Source organism: Bufo gargarizans, chromosome 4, assembly GCF_014858855.1.
Source record: "Bufo gargarizans isolate SCDJY-AF-19 chromosome 4, ASM1485885v1, whole genome shotgun sequence".
NCBI lineage: Eukaryota > Metazoa > Chordata > Amphibia > Anura > Bufonidae > Bufo > Bufo gargarizans.
This window is the reverse complement of record NC_058083.1, coordinates 247,513,176-247,535,775: the sequence shown is the minus strand read 5'-3', so window position 1 is coordinate 247,535,775 and position 22,600 is coordinate 247,513,176. Positions and strand designations below refer to the sequence as shown.

At 40.5% G+C, this 22,600-nt stretch overlaps 1 protein-coding gene across 4 annotated transcripts in view; it reads left to right on the top strand.

Moving 5' to 3' along the window:
* Positions 1-22,600, top strand: part of FILIP1 (filamin A interacting protein 1) — a 175,827-nt gene that overhangs the window by 140,858 nt on the left and 12,369 nt on the right. For all 4 annotated transcript variants that reach the window (XM_044289440.1, XM_044289443.1, XM_044289439.1 and 1 more), the window contains exon 5: positions 19,306-22,120. In XM_044289440.1, coding sequence (XP_044145375.1) covers positions 19,306-22,120 — 2,815 coding nt within the window. The remainder of the gene's footprint in view (positions 1-19,305; positions 22,121-22,600) is intronic.

The window sequence follows — 22,600 nt, the reverse complement described above, 5'->3', positions numbered from 1 at the left end:
TAATAATCTGCAAGCACAGATGAGAGCCAACATTTACAATTAGCATTTTAAAATAACTCATAGGCAGGGCATTTTTATGTGTCATACCTGCTTCTGGGGTAGATTTACTAATATTCTCTAAAATACATATTTACGATTGAAAATGTGCTAGTTTTTGGTGTACATGCTTTGCATTGGAAGTGTTTTGGACACTTTTCTAACCTTTTTTATGCCTCCTTCGATAAAAGGACATGGCTTTGCAGGATAGGGGCATGGCTTAAACGCACCTCCATGTGCCCAAAAAAATGACGAAATTTTGGCGCATTTTTTGAGTAAAACAAAGCCAAGTAAACTTAGACTAGACATTCTAAAGATACAACAGATTTGTCATCCAGCATCAGTCACTATGATAAATCTGGAGTAGTTTAAGACAATGGCCCTGATTTACCATACCTTCACTCCAGAATTCTGGCGTCAAAAAGTTTTTCTTTTTTGCACTTGCTCGCACAAAATATTAGCTCTTGTGCAAAAATTAGTGACTTTTTATATGCACTATTTTGCATTTTACACCACTCATTTCAGTTTTGAAATATGGATGGACAAGTGGGTGTGGTTAGCTATGTAAAATGAAAAAACGGAAATACGGAAACGGAATGCCTACGGGGTACATTCAGTTTTTTTTGCGGAACCATTGAAATGAATGGTTACGTATACAGAACACAAAAAACGGCCCGCAAAACAGAAAAAAAAAACAGTAGTGTGAAAGAGGCCTAAGGATGAGACAAATTTATCAAACAACATGAGACATTTGATAAATGTGGCATAAAGTACTCCAAAACAAGCAAAAACTGACTTCAAATATTCTCTTCATGATAAAGTCTCTTGAATCTGTCTAAGTTTACATGGTGTTACTAAATCTGTCCCACACAGTCTTAAACTGCACCAGATGTATGACAGTGACTGGTGATGGATGATAAATCTGTCACATCTTAAGCAGTTTACACCACCTATGTTAGCGTAGATTTAATCCAAAAATGCACCAACATTTTGGTGCATTTTTTGGCCCCACAGGGGTGCATTTAAGTCATGTCCTTTTCTTGCAAAGTCACCCCCCCCCCCCCCATTCCATTTACCCATGCCCATTGTCGGCATAAAAAGATTGGAAGAGTCTAACACAATTAGTAAGTGCAGAGCAATGCATGTATGTCAGTTTATTGCAGCAAACTGTGCAAAAAAGGGAACATTTTCAGTAGTAAATCTGCCCCACCATATCAATGATGAGGTCAGGTCAAGATTAGGCAATATACGCTAAACAACTTCTTAACCACTTCCCGACCGCCCATTGACTATGAACATCCTGGGCGGTCGGATTTATCTCTAAATGGACATTCTGAACATCCTTTCAGAGATGGCAGTTGGGTGTCCCTGCCTTCTGGATCGCTGTATACGAGCACTATGTATACAGCTGAGGAAGCAATGTGCCGCTTCCTGTCCCGGCCTGGTGATCATGCAACCACAGGGGCCGGGTGAGTGCAGGAGCTGTCGGGTCTTCCATAGACCACAATCAGCCCTGCACTGAGGCTGTTCAGCCTCTCTGGGGGGTGTATTTCCCCTGTAATTGGGGCTACTATGTCAGCTCCAGTTACAGGAGAAATCAATAGTAAAAAAATATATATATGAAGTTAACTGTCCCCCCAGAGGTCTTGTATGACCTTATGAGGGACACAAAGTGTTCAATAAAAAAGAAAAATAAAGTGTTTTGAAAAAAAAAAAAAAGTTTCACATCAATTTTTTTTTTGCCCCCCAAATCCTTTTATTTAATTTTTTTTTTTTTATTTTAGAAAAAAAAATAAGATAGATATATTTGGTATCACTGTGTCCACAACGACCGGCTGCATATTAATATCATATGATCTACCTCATCAGGTGAACGCTGTAAAAAAAAAAAAAAAAACATTGCACCAAAACAGATTTTTTTGTGAGCTCACCTGCCAAAAAACATAACGTTAATCAATCAAAAAATCGTATGTACCCCAAAATGGCAGCAATAAAAATTCTACCTTATCCTGCAAAAAATAAGCCCCCACACAAGACCAGAAAACTATAAAAGTATGGCTCTAAGAAAATATGTTTTTATTGTGTAAAACGTAAAAAAAAAAAATATTGTGTAAAACGTAGAAATAAAAAAAAATTAACATATTTGGTATTGTTGCGTCCATAATGACTGGATCTATGAAAATATCACTTGATCTACCCCATCAAGTGAACTGTGTAAAAAAAAATATATAGAAAAATGACACCAAACAGCTTTTTTTGTGACTTCACCTCCCAAAAATGAGATAAAAAGCAACTAGACAGCCAAATGTACCCTAAAATTGTGCCAAAAAAGACTACAGCTTGTCTTCCACAAAAATAAGCTCTCACGCAGCTCATTCAACGAAAAATAGTAAAAGTTATTGCTCTTAAAAACCATGACAGAAAATTCCATGTTAGAAAATCCAGATGGCTCTCCTTCCCTTCTGAACCCTGGCGTATCCCCAAATAACAGTTTACAACCACAATTGGGGCGTTACTGTATTCAGGAGAAAGTGAGTAGCAAATTGTGGGGGGGATATTCTCCTGTTATCTTTCGTGAAAAAGAAAGTTTGGGCCTAAAGGACAATTTTCTTGTAAAAAAAAAATTTAATTTTTTATTTTCACACCCAAGTATAAAAAATTTGATGAAACAGCTGTTGAGTAAAATGCTTGCTACAACCCTTAAAAATTCCTTGGGTGGTGTAGTTTACAAAATGTGGTCACTTTTCTGGGTTTTTCACTGTGGGGTTACCTCAGGGCCTTTTCACATGCAACATGGTGCCCAAAGACCATTTCAGCAAAATCTGCCCCCAAAAAAACATATGGCGCACCTTGCCTTCTGTGCCCTGTCGTTTGCACAAACAGCAGTATACTACCACATATGGGGTATTTCTACAAACTGCAGAATCAAGGTAATACATATTGATGTTTGTTTTGTTGTTAACCCTTGATGTGTTCCAGGAAAAAAATTATAAAAATGGAAAATCTGCAAAGAAAAGTGCCATTTTGAAATTTCACCTCTATTTTGCTTTAATTCCTGTGGAATACCTAAAGGGTTGACAGCATTTCTAAAACCAGTTTTGAATAGTTTGAGGGGTGTAATTTCTGTAGCCTGTTAATTTAAAAAGCTTAACTAGATCCAATGTAAGGCTACTTTCACACCTTCGTTAGGTGCGGATCCGTCTTGTATCTGCACAGACGGATCCGCAACTATAATGCAAACGCTTGTATCCGTTCAAAACGGATCCGTTTGCATTACCATGATAATGCAAACGGATCAGTTTTGACTTACACTGAAAGTCAATGGAAGGCGGATCCGTTTTCAATTGCACCATATTGTGTCAGTGAAAACGGATCCGTCCTTATTGACTTGCATTGTAAGTCAGGACGGATCCGTTTGGCTCTGCATCGTCAGGCGGACATCAAAACGCTACAAGCTGCGTTTTGGTGTCCGCCTCCAGAGCGGAATGGAGGCAAACTGATGCATTCTGAGCAGATCCTTATCCATTCAGAATGCATTGGGGCTAAACTGATCCGTTTTGGGCCGCTTGTTAGAACCCTGAAACAGATCTCACAAGTGGACCCAGAAACGCCAGTGTGAAAGTAGCCTAAGTCGTTACGCAGTAACCATTTATTTCTCAGGGAAGGATATGATGGCGGGAAAGAAGCTGAGCTCTGTGGTATATGTTTATATGATGTGAAACAGAGAGAAAAATCGGCATGTTTGGTACCCAGACCCGAACCCAGACTTCTTCACAGAAGTTCGGATTTGGGTTCAGTATTCTGTAAATTTTATTATTTTCCCTTATAACATGGTTATAAGGGAAAATAATAGCATTCTTTAATACAGAAGGCTTAGTAGAAGGTCAATTGAGGGTTAAAAAAAAAATTATTTACTCACCTCCTCCAATTGATCGCGTAGCTACCGGTCTCCTGTTCTTTCTTCAGGACCTGTCAAAGGACCTGTGATGACGTCACTGAGCTCATCACATGGTCCATCACTAAAAAGCAGAGTAAGGCCTCATGCACACGACAGTTGTTTTTTGCGTCCACAAATTGTGCGTCCGCCCAGAAAACTGATGCGGCATCCGTTTTTTTGGGAAGATCCGTTTTTTCCCACAGATCCCTTGTAATAAATGCCTATCCTTGTCCGTAAATGTGAAAAAAGTAGGACATGCACTATTTTTTTTTGCTGAAGGGAAACACGGACAACGGACGCGGAACATAAACAAATAAACTATCAGCATTTTTTTGCTGACCCATTGAAATGAATGGGTCCCCATCCTATCCGCAAAAAAAACGGAACGGAGGCCGATAGAAACAACTGTCGTGTGCATGAGGCCTAAAACCCAATAGGACTCCTAGCAGAGACAGTGAGAGATACATAGAAGGTTGTCAATCAGTCATGTGGGTAGGATCGGCAGGGCTCTGACTCTCTTCAAGATTGTTTTGAGTTGAAATATGTCAGATTAATTTTTCAAGCCTGTTTTGCATCTTTTAGAATATTCAGCTTTCCCAGTCACATACACCCTGTTGTAAAATTACCTAAATGCATTGGCATTAAAATGTTAATTATAGGGCATGGGCATTTCTTCCAGTCTTCACTGACTGGTTTGTAGAATTTAAAGTCATTTTAATTGTGTGCAAAAGAAGAACCATATAGAGTCATACATTTCATGGACTCTATTATAACATTCTTTTAGTGTGATGTACAACTTATGCATCAGAGGATGTTCTATTATACATATAACCCATGTGTAAGATATTGATATAAAACTTGATCTTTTGCTGATGTATGTCCTGCTGTGACGTTTTGTGGCCATACACATTAGATGAATATCACCAACGACCTCCCTATTCAACTATTTGCATAGACACATAGCTGTGGTTCTCCTGAACAGAAACGCTGTTAGGGCTCATTCACACGACCGTGGTTTGGTTCCGAATCCTATTGATTCCAGACCCACTCACTTCAATGAAGCTCCACTAAAGAAGTTACATAGTTGATAAGGTTGATAAAAGACACCAGTCTATGAAGCCCAAATACTGTGTTGATCCAGAGGAAGGCAAAACCCCCTAGGTATTGGTCACCAGTTACCCCATAGTAGGGGAAACATGAATACTTTTCACAATGCATGGGTAGCATTATACTCAAGACAGCATGGATAAAACGTTAAATATCTAATCAATCATTTTTCTATGGCTAAGTCAGAATCTTCCTCTGATCTTCACATAACCTCTTCTAAGCAAACTGCATATTGGCTGAGTTGTGCTAAAACATTCTTCTGTCTTGAGTCATCCTGGCACTCAGATACTTCTGGCTGCTCTTCCAGTGATGTAATCCTGAAACGGCATCACCTGCAAAAGAAAGTGATCTGCAAACAATAAAGAACACAGTTATTTTAAAGTGAAATTGTGTACGGTAATTGATGTAAGCAGGCTTAGGGCTTGTCTTGCGCTTGTTATTTGAGCCGGTCAAACTTCCTTTCAGAGAAAGAAATAGAATAAAACTCACAAAATCTAAGTGTGGCAACAAGGCCACACAAAAACAGACATGAAATATGTGAGAGTTTACACATATTTAACAAATGCAAATAAACCTGAACTGAAAAATAAGAAAATCACATTATACCCCATATGTTTCCTCAAAGTGGACAGTGGGCACATTGTGAAAATCCACATAGTACTTTTATTCCGGCCGCCTCTCGGCAAGTTTGCCGTGCTGCCGCCGGAACTCCGGCCCGCCCCCATTATAGTCAATGGAGCAGGTAAGTATGAAACTGCGTGATGAGAATACCCCTTTAACAGGGCCAACCCCTGCCTGTGTTTACACACACATGTTAATGTCATAAGTAACAGTGGATTGTTCTGCACAAGAGTCCAAAAATTATGCATTAATGGGGGTAGAATGTCTGCTCATATTTATACACACACAAGTGTTAATTGTCAGAATACACAATGGCTTGTTCTGAAGTTGAACAATCCTGGAAAAATGTTCAAATTTTTGGGGAGCAGTAGCAATAAAATGTGGATGAATAAAAGGTAAGGTGTTTAGGGGTAATAACCAGCAGCAATAGTAGTGCCAGCAGTTGGAAAAGTCAAGGCAGTAGATGTGCATGTGGTTGTATCTGCATGGTAGTAGTAGCAGTAATAGTACTCTAGGTAATGGAAGTAGGGGGATTAGCAACGAGGAGTTGGAGCAGATGCGATGGTGGCTGCAGCAGCCATGCAGTACAGAACATGATGGTAGGCTGGCAGACAGCGGCAGTGGTGTGATGGTGCTGGTAATAAATAGCTACCACCAGAAATGGCAGATCTATTAATTGGCCTCAGCTGGAGGTTGTTAAAATGCTAACAGATCCATTCCACATTAATTTTTAACAAAAGTGATGTTTTTTACACTGGTGGGTGACAACTTTGTCCATTTGGATGTGAAAGCTGTCGAGCTAAAAAACCCTCTCTGAGATGACACTGTCGGCTGGACAAGACAGTACAGAGAGAGCAAACTGGGTCAGTTCCGACCACTCTTCCAATCTGCCTACCCAGAAGTCCATGGAGTCAGGGAACACAGAGAAAGGCCACAGCCCCAGGTAGGACTTAACCTGGTTGTTCAGGTGATACATCTCCATTTACTAATTTGCATCAGTCTGGCATGGCACAAAAAATTGCTCCATCATGTTGATGATACTAAGCTGGCTGCTGCTACTGTGGCTTCTGGATTGTGATAGCAGAGATGGTGAGAGGTGGGTGACTCAGTATTCATCTTGTGTTTTGTATTGGAGGGTCTCCCTGCTTCGTTGGTTCTGGGTTTACAGTGGTTAAGCAAGCACAATCCAACCATCGATTACCAAGCTAGACAGATTCTGGATTGGGGTGATTATTGCATTGGCAATTGTCTGAATACATCATTATCTGCTTTAACCACTAAAACATTACCATCTTTTATATCTGATTTTACCTATGTATTTTCTGAAAGTGGATGCCAGAATTTACCTCCGCATCGGGAATATGATTGTCCTATCAACCTTATTCCCGTAGCTAAATTGCCCAAATCTAGGTTGTATAAAATTTCTGGACCCGAAAGAACGGCCATGAGAGAGTATATTACCGAGAGTTTGGCTAAAGGACACATAAGACCTTCCAAATCTCCAGTGGCAACAGGGATTTTCTTTGTTAAAAAAACAAGACGGAACTCTTAGGCCATGTCTGGATTTCCGTGAGCTCAATCGGATTTCTGTCCATGATCCTTACCCCTTTCCTTTGATTCCTGATTTGTTTAACCATATTGTTGATTCCAAAGTGTTCTCCAAGTTGGACTTAACCCCTTAAGGACACATGACGTACCGGTACGGCATGTTTCCCGAGTCCTTAAGGACACATGACGTACCGGTACGTCATGTGTTGTTCCGATCACTGCCGCCCGGCCGGCTGTGATCGGAGCAAGGTGCCTGCTCAAATCATTGAGCAGGCACCTCGGCTAAATGCGCGGGGGGGTCCCGTGACCCCCCCATGTCCGCGATCGCAACAAACCGCAGGTCAATTCAGACCTGCGGTTTGTTGCGAATTCTGCAGTTTCTGATCCCCGCGGTCCCTGACCGCGGCGATCAGAAACTTTAGTGTGGCGAAAATATATATTTATCAACCCCCCTGCACCTCTGAATGATTTTAGCCCGGTGGGAGGTGCAGTGGGGGTTGCGGGCGGTGCGGGAGCCGCCTCCCATTGAATAATCGTTGGTGTACAGTGGTTATACCAGGGTGTCAGCACATTGCTGACACCCTGGTATAAACGGCTGACATCGGTGATGCGATGTCAGCCATTTAACCCTTTCCATACAGCGGTCCGTACGGACCGCTGTATGGAAAAGGTTAACAGCTCAGGGAGCTCCCTCCCTCTCCGATCGGGGGGCTGCTGTGCCTTTGCAGCCCCCCGATGGGAGAGGGAGAGAGCCCCCAGACAGCCCCCCGAAGCCCCGTCCTCACCCTTCCCCGTCTGCGAAGTTGTGGCAGACGGGGAAGGTTCCCATGGCAACAGGACGCCTTCTCAGGCGTCCTGCTGTCCATGGTGCTGAACAGATCTGTGCTGAAGGCATAGATCTGTTCAGTGTAAGTAAAATACAGTGCAGTACCCTATATAGAGTACAGTACTGTATTATACAGACATCAGACCCACTGGATCTTCAAGAACCAAGTGGGTCTGGGTAAAAAAAAAAGTAAAAAAAAGTGAAAAAAAAGTAAAAAAATCAAAAAACACATTTATCACTGATTAAAAATGAAAAAAAAAAATTCCCTACACATGTTTGGTATCGCCGCGTCCGTAACGACCCGATCTATAAAACGGTCATGTTACTTTACCCGAACGGTGAACGCCATAAAAATAAAAATAAAAAACTATGATGAAATTGAAATTTTGCCCACCTTACTTCCCAAAAAAAGGAAATAAAAGTGATCAAAAAAGTCGCATGTACGCCAAAATTGTAACAATCAAACCGTCATCTCATCCCGCAAAAAATGAGACCCTACTTAAGATAATCGCCCAAAAACTGTAAAAACTATGGCTCTTAGACTATGGAGATACAAAAACTTTTTTTTGTTTTAAAAATGAAATCATTGGGTAAAACTTACATAAATAAAAAAAAATTGTATACATATTAGGTATCGCCGTGTCCATGACAACCTGCTCTATGAAATTACCACATGATCTAACCTGTCAGATAAATGTAAAAAACGGTGCCAAAAAAGCTATTTCTTGTTACCTTGCAGCACAAAAAGTGTAATATAGAGCAACCAAAAATCATATGTACCCTAAACTAGTACCAACAAAACTGCCACCCTATCCTGTAGTTTCTAAAATGGGGTCACTTTTCTGGAGTTTCTACTCTAGGGGTGCATCAGGGGGGCTTCAAATGGGACATGGTTTCAAAAAAACCAGTCCAGCAAAATCTGCCTTCCAAAAACCATATGGCATTCCTTTCCTTCTGCGCCCTGCCGTGTGCCCGTACAGCATTTTACGATCACATATGGGGTGTTTCTGTAAACTACAGAATCAGGGCCATAAATAATGAGTTTTGTTTGGCTGTTAACCCTTGCTTTGTAACTGGAAAAAAAATATTAAAATGGAAAATCTGCCCCAAAAGTTAAATTTTGAAATTGTATCTCTATTTTCCATTAAATCTTGTGCAACACCTGAAGGGTTAACGACGTTTGTAAAATAAGTTTTGAATACCTTGAGGGGTGTAGTTTCTTAGATAGGGTCACTTTTATGGAGTTTCTACTCTAGGGGTGCATCAGGGGGCTTCAAATGGGACTTGGTGTCAAAAAAACAGTCCAGCAAAATCTGGCTTCCAAAAACCAAACGGCGCACCTTTCACTCTATGCCCCGCTGTGTGGCCGTACAGTAGTTTACGGCCACATATTGGGTGTTTCTGTAAACGGCAGAGTCAGGGCAATAAAGATACAGTCTTGTTTGGCTGTTAACCCTTGCTTTGTTAGTGGAAAAAATGGGTTAAAATGGAAAATTAGGCAAAAAATTTAAATTCTCAAATTTTATCCCCATTTGCCAATAACTCTTGTGCAACACCTAAAGGGTTAACGAAGTTTGTCAAATCAGTTTTGAATACCTTGAGGGGTGTAGTTTATAGAATGGGGTCATTTTTGGATGGTTTCTATTATGTAAGCCTCGCAAAGTGACTTCAGAGCTGTAGTGGTCCCTAAAAATTGGGTTTTTGTAAATTTCAGAAAAATTTCAAGATTTGCTTCTAAACTTCTAAGCCTTGTAACATCCCCAAAAAATTAAATTTCATTCCCAAAATAATTCAAACATGAAGTAGACATATGGGGAATGTAAAGTCATCACAAGTTTTGGGGGTATTACTATATATTACAGAAGTAGAGAAACTGAAACTTAGAAATTTGCACATTTTTCCAATTTTTTTTAAATTAGGTATTTTTTTATGCAAAGAATAATAATTTTTTTACTTCATTTTACCAGTGTCATGAAGTACAATATGTGACGAAAAAACAATCTCAGAATGGCCTGGATAAGTGAAAGCGTTTTAAAGTTATCACGACTTAAAGTGATACTGGTCAGATTTGCAAAAAATGGCCTGGTCCTTAAGGTGAAATAAGGCTGTGTCCTTAAGGGGTTAAGCAGAGCATATAATCTGGTCAGGTTCAAGGAAGGGGGTGAATGGAAGATGGATTTTAATACCCCAGAGGGTCACTTTGAGAACCTGGTCATGCCTTTTGGGTTGACCAATGTTTTCTAGCATTTTGTGAATGACATTTTTCATCACCTGGTGGGGAGGTTTGTTGTCTTGTATTTGGATTACATAATAATTTATTCTCCAGACGCGGAGACTCATCAGGATCACGTTAGACAGGTGTTACAGATCCTAAGAGATAAATTGTAAGCAAAATTAGAGAAGTGTGTTTTGCTGTACATGAGGTGCAATTCTTGGGCTACCTGCTGTCATCTTCAGATTTTCAAATGGATCCAGAGAGATTGAGATGCAATTAAACATCCCTCCCCTTCTACAAACACATTTCCCACTGGTATTTGCAATTTACGGAGAAAATAATGCAGTTTTTGCAGTAAAATGCTTTTGCTGTAACTGAACGGTATCCTGAAGTTGTACAACACATTCGCTAAAACAGGTATTATGCAGCTTTTGTAGTAAAATGTGTTAACTAGAATGAGTATAGTCATAGCATTTTTTTCAGTAAAACATGTTCACTAACAGGTATAATAATTCAGTTTTTGCAGTAAAACACAGTCACTAACACGGGTATAGTAATGGCGTTATTACAGTAAAATGCATTTAAGGGTCCATTCACACGTCCGTAGTGTATTGCGGATCCGCAAATTGAGGATCTGCAATACACCCAGCCAGCACCCCCCATAGAACTGCCTATTCTTGTCCGCAATTGCGGACAAGAATAGGACATGTTCTTTTTTTTTTTGCTGAGCCGTGGCCTGGAAGTCTGGGGCCGAAGCCCGGAAGTTCCAGGCCGTGGAACGGAAATGCGAATGTGGACAGGACACTGTGTGCTGGCTGCATCTTTTCTGTCCACATAGAGAATGAATGGGTCCGCAATTTTGCGTAACGGATGCGGACCTATTTGCGGACGTGTGAATAGAGCCTTAATGCAATTTTCTTGTAACTGAGTGGTATCTTGTAGAAATGCAATGCCTTTACTAACACGGGTATATTGATGCACTGAAATGCTTGAAAATGTGCAATTATAAATGGTTTTTAGAAAATTAAAAGAGGCAATTGCTCAGTGTTTGCAGCAGAATGTATGCTATTGGGGCACTGGCAATAAGCTTATGAACTCTAGAAACTTGAGGTTTTTAGAATGACTATGTACAGAAAACATGAATTTGTTGCAGGATTTTGTATGCAGAACTTGCCAGCAAGCTGTATGAACTATAAAGCAACACACAACTCAGAATTACCAGTCCATCGCTCTTTTTGCAAAGCTTTCCCTGATAAAACCCTAAAATCTACCCCATGTTCCTTCTGCTGCAGCTCTCTCTCTAACCCGCATAGGAGGCATGTCATTTCTGCTGCAGCTCTCTCCCTGTATCTGTTACAGCTCCTAACAGTAGATATGGTTGGTGGTAGTTGAAGGATGGAACTGAGCGTGTGTGACCACCTCAGTAGGTGGATGTATACAGATACAGATTGTCAAGTCAACCAATTGGTGCCTCAGGGTTTTGCAGTGGGGCTCCAAACAGTAGTAGATTATGTCTCAAAATATGATAATGTATAATAGTCAGGCCTGATGAAGAAAACATACTTTTCATCAAAAGCATGGTGATGTTTCTATACATTAACCCCTTCCTGATGCAGTGATTTTCCATATTTTTATACGTATTCATTTTTTGCTTCCAGGAACCATAACTTTATTTACTTTATTGTTCATATAGCCATATTAGACAAGTCGTACTGTTGTACTTCGCATCATTTAATATTGTGTATGATGTTGTAGGAATCCAGGGGAAAAAAATATAATCTGTGTGGAATTGGGAAACAAAATTCTGCCAGTTTTATGGGTTTCCTTTTAACAGTGTCCCTTGTAAGGTAAAAATGACATGTTAACTTCATTCTGTAGGTCAGTATGATTACAACAATATCATATTTTTATAGTTTTTCTTGTGTTTTAATAATTTAAGAAAAATTTATTAGAAATGTACTTGCATTGCCTAATTCTGACTCCCATAACATTTTATATTTAAGTCTATGGAGCTCTGTGTGGGTTCATTTTTTTGCAGGGTGATCTGTAGTTTTCATTGATACTATTTTTAATCACTATTTATTAAAAATTTTGTGGGGGAGCTGAAGCGATCAAAAAATTGTTTGTTTTGATTTTTCTTCCTGTTACGCCCTTCACCATATGGGATAAATGCTTCATATATTAATAGTTTGCCATTTTGGGAAACACATTTCATTAGGTTTTCCAAAAATATTACAAACACAGAAAACTAGGGGTGTTCATCTATCCCCAAAGTGCATCTGGGTACAGTCAGAAAGGCAGATACATTGGAACATACTGATATTTCAGACATGTCCATTTAGTAGAAATTAAAGCGACAAACTAACTCATAGCTGAAAAACTCATTCATTGATCCTGTATTTAGGGGTTGTCTCACTTTAGCAAATGGTATTTATCATGTAGAGAAAGTTATTACAAGGCACTTACTAATGCAATGTGATTGTCCATATTGCTTCCTTTGCTGGCTTGATTCATTTTTCCATCACATTATACACTGCTCATTTCCACCTGTAATCCAGCAATGGTGGCCGTGCTTGCAAAGGGACGTTATTAGAATTTTTATATAATATTTTTTTTTTAATCCCCCTAGGGGACCTTAACATGTGATCATCTGATCAATTATGTCATAGACTGCAGTGATTTACCATTGCAGCCTATGGGAGAATCAGCCCACTTCTATCAAACCATACATAGGGCTTGATAGGGACTTCACTAATGGCAGGCTTCGAAGCCTTCAGAAGGCCAGAGGTTTCCATAGCAACTAAACAGCTCCTGCGATCTCATCGCCAAGGAGCCGCTCGGTCACCAGAGCGCAGTGCTCCTGGTAATTGACCACTCAAATCTTGTGGTCACAATTGGGTTTTACGCCGAGTACCTGCTTTGTAAAACAGCAGGTAATTGGTGGCTATGACACCTGAGTTAACGTCATCTTTAAAGACCTGACATGTACGAACATGTGCGACCCAAACATTTATGGCGTATGTCGGGACAGAGTTAATACAAGAATACAAAATACAAATAAAAAAAAAAAACAATATTATATATCTGCAGGAGTCCTACGAGGTTTTAGAATGAGCATTTTGGGGTTTATTTAAGTGACATTTGCCACTTCTGGTGGGGATCCAAACTTATCTTTGGAAGAACTGGATGGATTTCAAGACTGTCAAGTTTATACTCTGTAGTGGGATTAGCTATAAATAACGTCATGTAGTATTTCATCTAAAGACTTCCAAGAAAAGTGCTAAAAACAAGTTAACTGTGTGCTGTGAGAGACACTGATGTACACTCTGCTAAGTGTCTAGGAACAACTCAGAGTCAAGTTCTTGTTAAAGGCTTCTTCTGTATCTGGATCTTGTGTGAGCTCACCCAAACCTCCTATACTATAGCGTACTATCTGAAAGCGTAGATGTGTAATATGTGTGGCACAATGGCCTACAACACCTATCAAATACGAATGTATTATCAGATTTCGTAGCATTACTTACTAGAGGCTGTCTTTTATAGATGGGAAAGTTAATTGTCCCTGGCTGGCAGGCCACCAAAACCCTGAAGTGATTGCTTTCTTGCTGCTTTTAGTCAATCTTCTTCAAGAACTGCTCCCACTACATCATCTGAATGGAACCTGCAGTTTGTTTTGGCATTAACCCTTCCTCTGCAGGGGGGTGCTTTTGTATGTGGAACATGAGGCTTCAGCAGGGTTGAGAACGACTCTCCCATTGGCTGTGTGTGTGATGGAGGTGACTGATGCCTCCCTAGGCTGCAGCCTGGGTGCCTTGCAGGGAGATTGCCCTCTTTGTGAAGTCTGGGGGGAACAAAGCCTTGAGGATGGGCTGTTGTGTTACCGCACAGCCATGTGTTGTCGGACAACACCGACAGTGTGCACTTTGTGTTCGTTTTCCGAATGGCGAAATGCAAGCATGCACACACTAGATGAAAACAAACTATGTGCAGGCCATTAGCCGCACTTTATTACACAAATGAGACAGAAAACGGACTTCTATTGTCACGTTCTCCTCCACCCCCACCACTTTCTACATGGATTAGCATGACAAATCCCTCTCCTAACACTGTGCAGTATGAAGACATGAATCCCATGATTCATTCTAAGGCGCACTTGGTGTCAGTCTACTATTTTATTACTATTATACTACAGTAGTACATGATAGTATCTATAGTGGCGTAGTATATTCCAATAATACAATAACAATGGTGTATAATATATAGTAACAGATTTCAGTAGCTATTCTTGTGTAATATACTGTAGTATACAGCATAAGTAGATTTAGTAGTATATTATTAGTATATTATTCTGCAATATAGTAACTATAACAGTTATAGCCTGCATACACTTGTGGACATGGACATTACAAAGCAAAACCCCAGGGTGCTGCAACTAATTTCTTTTCCTGAAATCACATTTTAAGCTAATTCTTCCCCCATGGTTCAGTATGTGTAAGAGACTTTATTTGTAATGTCAATCCCTGCGGAAACGGGTTGTAGAGAAGTTTGACTGTTTTCCTTGTGTTTGGGGCTTTTGGTGCTCCACCCCTCCACAATGAGTGAATGTGCACAATAATGAAGCATGTAAGAAGGGATGACATCACCATTCACTGGTCCCAGCTCCTATGCACAGCAGTCACCTTTTATTGTCCTCATGACATGGTTGGAATGTGTTGGCAAATCCCCTAGAGATGCAGAGCCAGAAACCATCTTGTTAAGGTTTCCGAGGAGAACAGCTATGTCTGCTGGCTGATAGCAAAGGTAAGAGGAGTCCAGATCGTATTCACTCTAAGACATGCTGCTTGTGAACAAGAGTGCGCTCTTTTGTCCACGGAGTCCTTTCTGGCTGTTTGGCAGTGTGATCGCAGATAGACCTTCTGGAGGCTGTGAGGATGGTGCAGCAATACTGATGAGTCAGGACATAAATATAATTGTACATCACACAGTAGTGTGTGTATCATTGTATACTTATTATTGTGTCACGTGTAATGTTAGGTACTTATTGTGCTGGTATTTATGAATGATTATTCATGGTAGATATATGCATATTATATATTATGCATATATTATTATAACTTCACAACAGGGTACAGACTAAGTGTCCAAACTGTATCCCAAAACCCACAAATTTATTGCAAAGTGCCAACACGGCAATTTACCCTGAATACTACCATCCACTATAGTATATCTTCCATGTGCTTTATCATTTAGCTATAACACCCTGCCTACATTCAGTGCGCTGCCTGTGCTGTTCATAGTGCGCCCTGCGCTGATGAATGGCAGGAAACGTCTAAGGCTACTTTCACACTTGCGGTAGCCTTCTCCGGCAGGCTGTTCCGGCGGAGGGATAGCCGTCCGGATCCGTGCTATTGAAAGTCCACTGTGCCGCCGGAAGTCCGCTCCGGCCCCATTCACTATAATGGCCCCCAGAGGTCCGGCAGCAGCACGGCAAAAATGCCAAGAGGCGGCCAGACAAAAACAACAACATGCTTCGGTTTTTGTCCGGCCGCCTCTCGGGTTGTTTGCTGTGCACCTTTAACAAAATTTATGACTTCACCGATATGTTTAATTCTATTTTGTGACACATACAAACGGATCCTATTGACTTTTGTTTTTTTTTACTGAGGAGAATAGTGCAGAAGACTACACTATTCTGTCTGTTGCAACAGGCAACTGATTGAAAGACACATGCCGCCAATGTGTACAGAGCCCAACTAATATGTGCAACGTATGGTGTAATATTCTGCTAGAATATGTACTATTAATATTTCCAACAATAGACTTTCAAGGCAATGGATTTGCCATAAAAGCCTGATTGATGAGATCCTAACAGATAGGATCCCATGATTCCCAAACTAGGGCTACTTACTTCAGCAAATGGCATTTATGATGTAGAAAAAGTTAACACAAGGCACTTACTAATGTATTGTTATTATCCATATTGCTTCCTTTGCTGGCTGGATTCATCTTTCCATCACATTATACACTGCTTATTTCCATGGTTACAACCACCCTACAATCCATCAGAGGTGGCCATTCTTGTACACAATAGGAAAAATCTCTGGCCTCTCTGGTGGACAAGGGCTTAAGAGTGCGCATAGTCCAGAACTTTTTCCTATCATGTGCAAGCACGGCCACCGCTGCTGGATTGCAGGGTGGTCGTAACCATGGGAACTAGCAGTCTATAATGTGATGGAAAAACTAATCCAGCCAGCAAACGAGGCAATATAGACAATAACAATACATTAGTAAGTGGCTTGTATTAACGTTTTCTATATGATAAATACCATTTGCTGAAGTGAGACAACACCTTTTAAATGAACTGTTTGCATATCTCCCATAGCTGCTTCTCTGCCAAGAGACAGCTCCATCATTCTGTGTATTAGTGGGAATCCCAGCAGTCTGAAAGACATGAAAGCAAGCACATTTATTTCACTGTTTCTGAATCCCACATATAATGTAATAGGTTGTCCAGCTGGTAAAGTGTTTTAACAAAAGGTCAGAATGGCTGAAAAATATATAAGAACTCAAATTCACCAATCCCTGCTGCTCTCATTCCTATGCTTCCTAGTTCCTCCTACAGTCTCTGTAGGCTAAAAAAAAAAACTGGCTAAAATCTCTGCTCGGTTTCCCTGGCATCCAGGTACCTAGTTAGTTAGTCAATTTGCAACGGGCGCCTCCCCCTAGAGTCCTCTATATAACGCGTCCCAGGTGTAGGAAATGCCAAGTGGTGTAATGGTGCAGCCCAAATGTCTCTTTAAGGGCTCTTTCACACCTGCGTTCTTTTCTTCCGGCATAGAGTTCCGTCGTCGGGGCTCTATGCCGGAAGAATCCTGATCAGTTTATCCTAATGCATTCTGAATGGAGGAAAATCAGTTCAGGATGCATCAGGATGTCTTCAGTTCCGGACCGGAACGTTTTTTGGCCAGAGAAAATACCGCAGCATGCTGCGCTTTTTGCTCCGGCCAAAAATCCTGAAGACTTGCCGCAAGGCCGGATCCGGAATTAATGCCCATTGAAAGGCATTGATCCGGATCCGGCCTTAAGCTAAACGTCGTTTCGGCGCATTGCCGGATCCGACGTTTAGCTTTTTCTGAATGGTTACCATGGCTGCCGGGACGCTAAAGTCCTGGCAGCCATGGTAAAGTGTGGTGGGGAGCGGGGGAGCAGTATACTTACCATCCGTGCGGCTCCCGGGGCGCTCCAGAGTGACGTCAGGGCGCCCCAGGCGCATGGATGACGTGATCGCATGGCACGTCATCCATGCGCATGGGGCGCTCTGACGTCATTCTGGAGCGCCCCGGGAGCCGCATGGACGGTAAGTATACTGCTCACCCGCTCCCTACTACTACTATGGCAACCAGGACTTTAATAGCGTCCTGGCTGCCATAGTAACACTGAAAGCATTTTGAAGACGGATCCGTCTTCAAATGCTTTCAGTTCACTTGCGTTTTTCCGGATCCGGCGTGTAATTCCGGCAAGTGGAGTACATGCCGGATCCGGACAACGCAAGTGTGAAAGAGGCCTTAGTGTGTCATGGTGCTCCTTATATTACTTTTAAACCTTTGCCCCTCTAATTTAAAACGGTGTCCTCTTGTGGTAGTTTTTCTTCTTTTAAATATGCTCTCCTCCTTTACCGAGTTGATTCCCTTTATGTATTTAAAAGTTTCTATCATATCCCCTCTGTCTCTTCTTTCTTCCAAGCTATACATATTAAGGTCTTTTAACCTTTCCTGGTAAGTTTTATCCTGCAATCCTACCAGGCTTTGGCTCCGAAGCAATAAATAGGGGAAATAATTGAGGGATAAAAGAATAATTTTAGTCCAGACCTTGAGATGAAGTTCAATGGCAGCTTTACTTTGCATAAACGTTCTCCAGAATGGGTTACAGGCTTTGTCTTTGTTCCAGCAGGCTTTAGCATGAAACTGGCAGGCAAACTCCACTCTGCTATATTTGTTTGTCTCTGAATCTGCTGTACTGACAAGCTGGCTGTATAACTCAGCTTCTTCTGTGTGCTGCACTTCACTTTGTAGTCTGACTCTAGGTTATGCCAGGGAACTTTCCTCTTGGCTCCTGAGGCTTCAAGCTTTGGCCTCCATGGCCAGAGGAGCTTAAGGTGCTCTGGCTGGCGTGGGCACGCCCAGCAGAGATGTGCCCCTGTACACCTTTCCCCTAGCTGGGGGTAAACTAGACTGACTCTAACTGGTCCCCACCCTTCCTGCAGGAAGTAGGGCTGGCCCACTCCCCTACAGAGGGGGGTTAGAGTGGAATGGTAAGTTCAACTCTCTCTAATTATAGCTCTGCCATATTTGCTGCCACCTGCTGGTGAACCAGGCACATTACCTAAACAGTTACATAACATTAGAAATGCACAGTGTGGAGGAACTGGAATAAATGCATAAGATGACATGAGATTAGACCAATAAAGCCAGTAGCAAGGTGCATAAATGGTAACACCACTCTGTGGTTTTACAGATTTACTGAGGAGAGAGAGGCTGTCAATGAGTGTAATCATCAAGGAGAAACAGTTATTCATCAATTTGGAACAGTTATTAGATATTCAGCAGTAGTGAAACTGGAGACAGGCTCAAGAGTTGTGGAAACCTCAATAAACTCCTATTAGTTCACCCAAGTTGATCTGAAGTGTATTTTGTATAATACATTTTATATGAAATATGTCATAGGCATATAAAAAGATTTACAAAGTTTAATTGCAGAATATGAATACATTTAAAGTGTTTTGCAAATACAATTTTTGCATTTAAAGGCAATTTTGTTATTAGGCTAAAATAAACTGTATCATGAAGTGGTATTATTATCATTATTATATACTTGATGGTACCTGTACACTGACAAATAATACGCAGCAGTATGACAGTTGCATACATTGACCACATAATACCAGCATGTGGTACTTAAATAATGTTGTTATTCAATATCCTATGTTTTGAAATGAATATTTTAATTGTTTTTCAGGTTAAAGAAGTTATTGGAACAGGAGAAAGCTTATCAAGCCCGAAAGGACAAAGAATATAACAAGCGACTGAATAAAATTAGAGATGAACTAGTGAAGCTAAAGTCATTTGCACTGATGTTAGTTGATGAAAGACAAATGCATATTGAGCAACTTGGACAACAAAGCCAGAAGATACAAGAGCTCACTCAGGAACTCCAAGAAGCAGATTCAAAAATCAAAACAGTTTGTGCAAAAGCCTACGAAGACAGCCAGAAACTTGTTAAATTGGAATTAGATCTTGAACACAAAACTTCAAAATATTCTCAAGAGCATGAGGAGATGACTGCAAAACTTGCTACTCAAGAATCTAATAACCGTCACCTACGACTGAAGCTGGTGGGTCTCAATCGCAAGATTGAAGAACTAGAAGAAGTAAATAGAAACCTTCAAAAAGCTGAAGAAGAGTTGAAAGAGCTAAGAGAAAAAATTGCTAAAGGAGAATGTGGAAACTCAAGCCTAATGGCAGAGGTGGAAAATTTAAGAAAGCGTGTTTTAGAAATGGAAGGAAAAGATGAAGAGATAACAAAGACAGAATCTCACTGTAAAGAACTCCAAATGAAACTTCATGAAGAAGAACATCACAGCAAGGAGCTGAAACTGGAGGTCGAGAAACTGCAAAAAAGAATGTCAGAATTGGAAAAATTAGAGGAAGCCTTCATGAAAAGCAAGTCTGAGTGCTCTCAGCTTTATGTCAAGCTGGATAAAGAAAAGGCCCAAACAAGGGAGTTGATTAATGAGGTAGAATTGGTTAAAGCTCGTGTTAAAGAACTGGAATCTGTGGAAGGAAGACTTGAGAAAACTGAGCATACTTTAAAAGATGACTTAACAAAGCTAAAAAGTTTCACTGTCATGCTTGTTGATGAAAGAAAAATTATAATGGAAAAGATAAAACTGGAAGAAGGAAAGGTGAATGATCTAAACAAGTGTTTAAAGACTGAACAAGGAAAAGTTATGGAAGTAACAGAAAAACTGATAGATGAAAGCAAAAATCTTTTAAAATTAAAGTCAGAGATGGAAGAAAAAGTTTATAACTTGACAAAAGAAAGAGATGAGTCAATAAGAAAACTAAGAACTGAGGAAGAGAAAAACTGTGAATTAAGCTGTAGATTTGACCTGCTGATGAAAAGATTAGAAAGCATGGAGGCAACAGAAAGAGAAGCAACACGAAATAGAGCTAAAAAAAGTTTTGAATCTGTACATCAAGAAGACAAAAAGACAAAAGAGTTGATTTTAGAAATAGAAAGACTTAGAAAACGTCTACAGCAGCTTGAAGTGGTTGAGGGAGACTTAATGAAGACTGAAGATGAATATGATCAACTAGAAAGAAAATATCGAACTGAGCAAGACAGAGCGAATATTTTGTCTCTCCAGCTAGAGGAACTGAAAAGTCAGATAACAAAAAATAAAGCTATTGAGAAGGGAGAAGCTGTAAGTCAAGAGGCTGAACTTCGACATCGAATAAGAGTAGAGGAAGCTAAAAACAGAGACTTGAGAGCAGAAGTCCAAGCACTGAAAGAGAAGATTCATGATATGATGAACAAAGAGGATCAACTTTCGCAACTTCAAGTAGACTATTCAGTTCTTCAAAAAAGATTTTTAGAAGAAGAGAATAAAAATAAAAATATGGGAGAAGATGTATTGAATTTGACAAAAGAGCTAGAGCTCTCAAAACGATACAGTCGAGCTATAAGACCAAGCATGAATGGAAGAAGAATAGTAGATGTTCCTGTAACATCTACAGCAGTCCAGACAGATGCAATAAGTAATGAGATGGTTGAGGAAGAGACACCAGCAGTGTTTATCAGAAAGTCTTTCCAAGAAGAAAACCATATTATGAGCAATTTACGACAGGTTGGACTTAAAAAACCTACAGAGAGGTCACCTGTCTTGGAAAGGTATTCACCTGCATCTAATGAATTAAATGCAAGAAAATCATGGATTCCTTGGATGAAAAAAAGAGAAAATGGCTCTCCTGGGACCCAAGTCACTCCAGAAAGAGCAGTTCGCCCAAGCCCCAGTCCAGGACGCCCTAATGAAGTATTTCTTTCACCAAAACAAGGTCAGCCTTTACATATAAGAGTAACACCAGATCATGAGAACAGCACAGCTACTTTAGAGATCACAAGTCCACCTGCAGAGGACTTCTTTTCAAGTACTACAGTAATACCAACCTTAGGGACACAGAAGCCACGGATTACAATTATTCCTTCTCCAGGTCTCATGACACAAAAAGGAAAAGGTTTGGAAAGCCCAGTATCCCCAGAAAGGTCTATGTCACCAGTTACAATAACAACCTTCTCACGGGAAAAAAATGCTGAAACTGGCAGAACCAACTTCGGTGAAAGGCCTACTTCACCAATTCAGATACTTACTGTATCAACATCTGCTGCCTCTCCAGAGATATCTGTGTCACCTGATGCACAAGAAATGACTATGGGACGTGCAGTATTTAAGGTCACTCCTGAAAAACAAACTGTGCCAACACCAATAAGAAAATTCAATTCTAATGCAAATATAATTACAACAGAAGATAACAAAATCCATATTCATTTAGGTTCTCAATTTAAACGGAACCATGGCAGTTCATCAGAAGGTACCCCAGTCATCACTGTTAGACCTTTAAATGTTGGCACAGAAAATAAGGAAGTAACAACTGGTACCGTACTCAGATCTCCTAAGACTAATCTGTCAACCAGACCTGCAACAAATAAAGTGACCAGTTCAATAACCATAACTCCTTCCTCAACATCTTCTACACGTGCAACCCAATCAGTGGTAAGTATACAAATAAACTAATTACATTTATTAGCAGTGTCCATTTGTAGGCCTTTGGGTCTCTTCTACATATACAGTAAAATAAGGAATTCTATCAATATGCTGCAGACTTTGCTCATGCTGAGTGCCAAATTCCCTAGCTGTACAAATTCTATGGCAACAGATGATGAACATATATAAATATGCGTTGCATGAAGTTCACTATAATCAGTATAAGGGCCCTTGCACACGACCGTATGCCCTCTGAGACATTGATCGTGCGCACAAGAGCACACAGCATCATAGATTACAATGATGCTCTGCATGTCGGGCCGCCCGCTGATGCTCTGTTCAGTTTTTACAAAGGAAAATGAAGGAGAAGGACCTCAATTAGGAAAGAAGACTAATGAATCTTTTGATGCATGTGTCTTTACAGAGGAAGAGGTTCTAAGAAGAAAAAAGGGAGTTATAGCCAGCTCACCTCCAATGTCCTATGTAGCG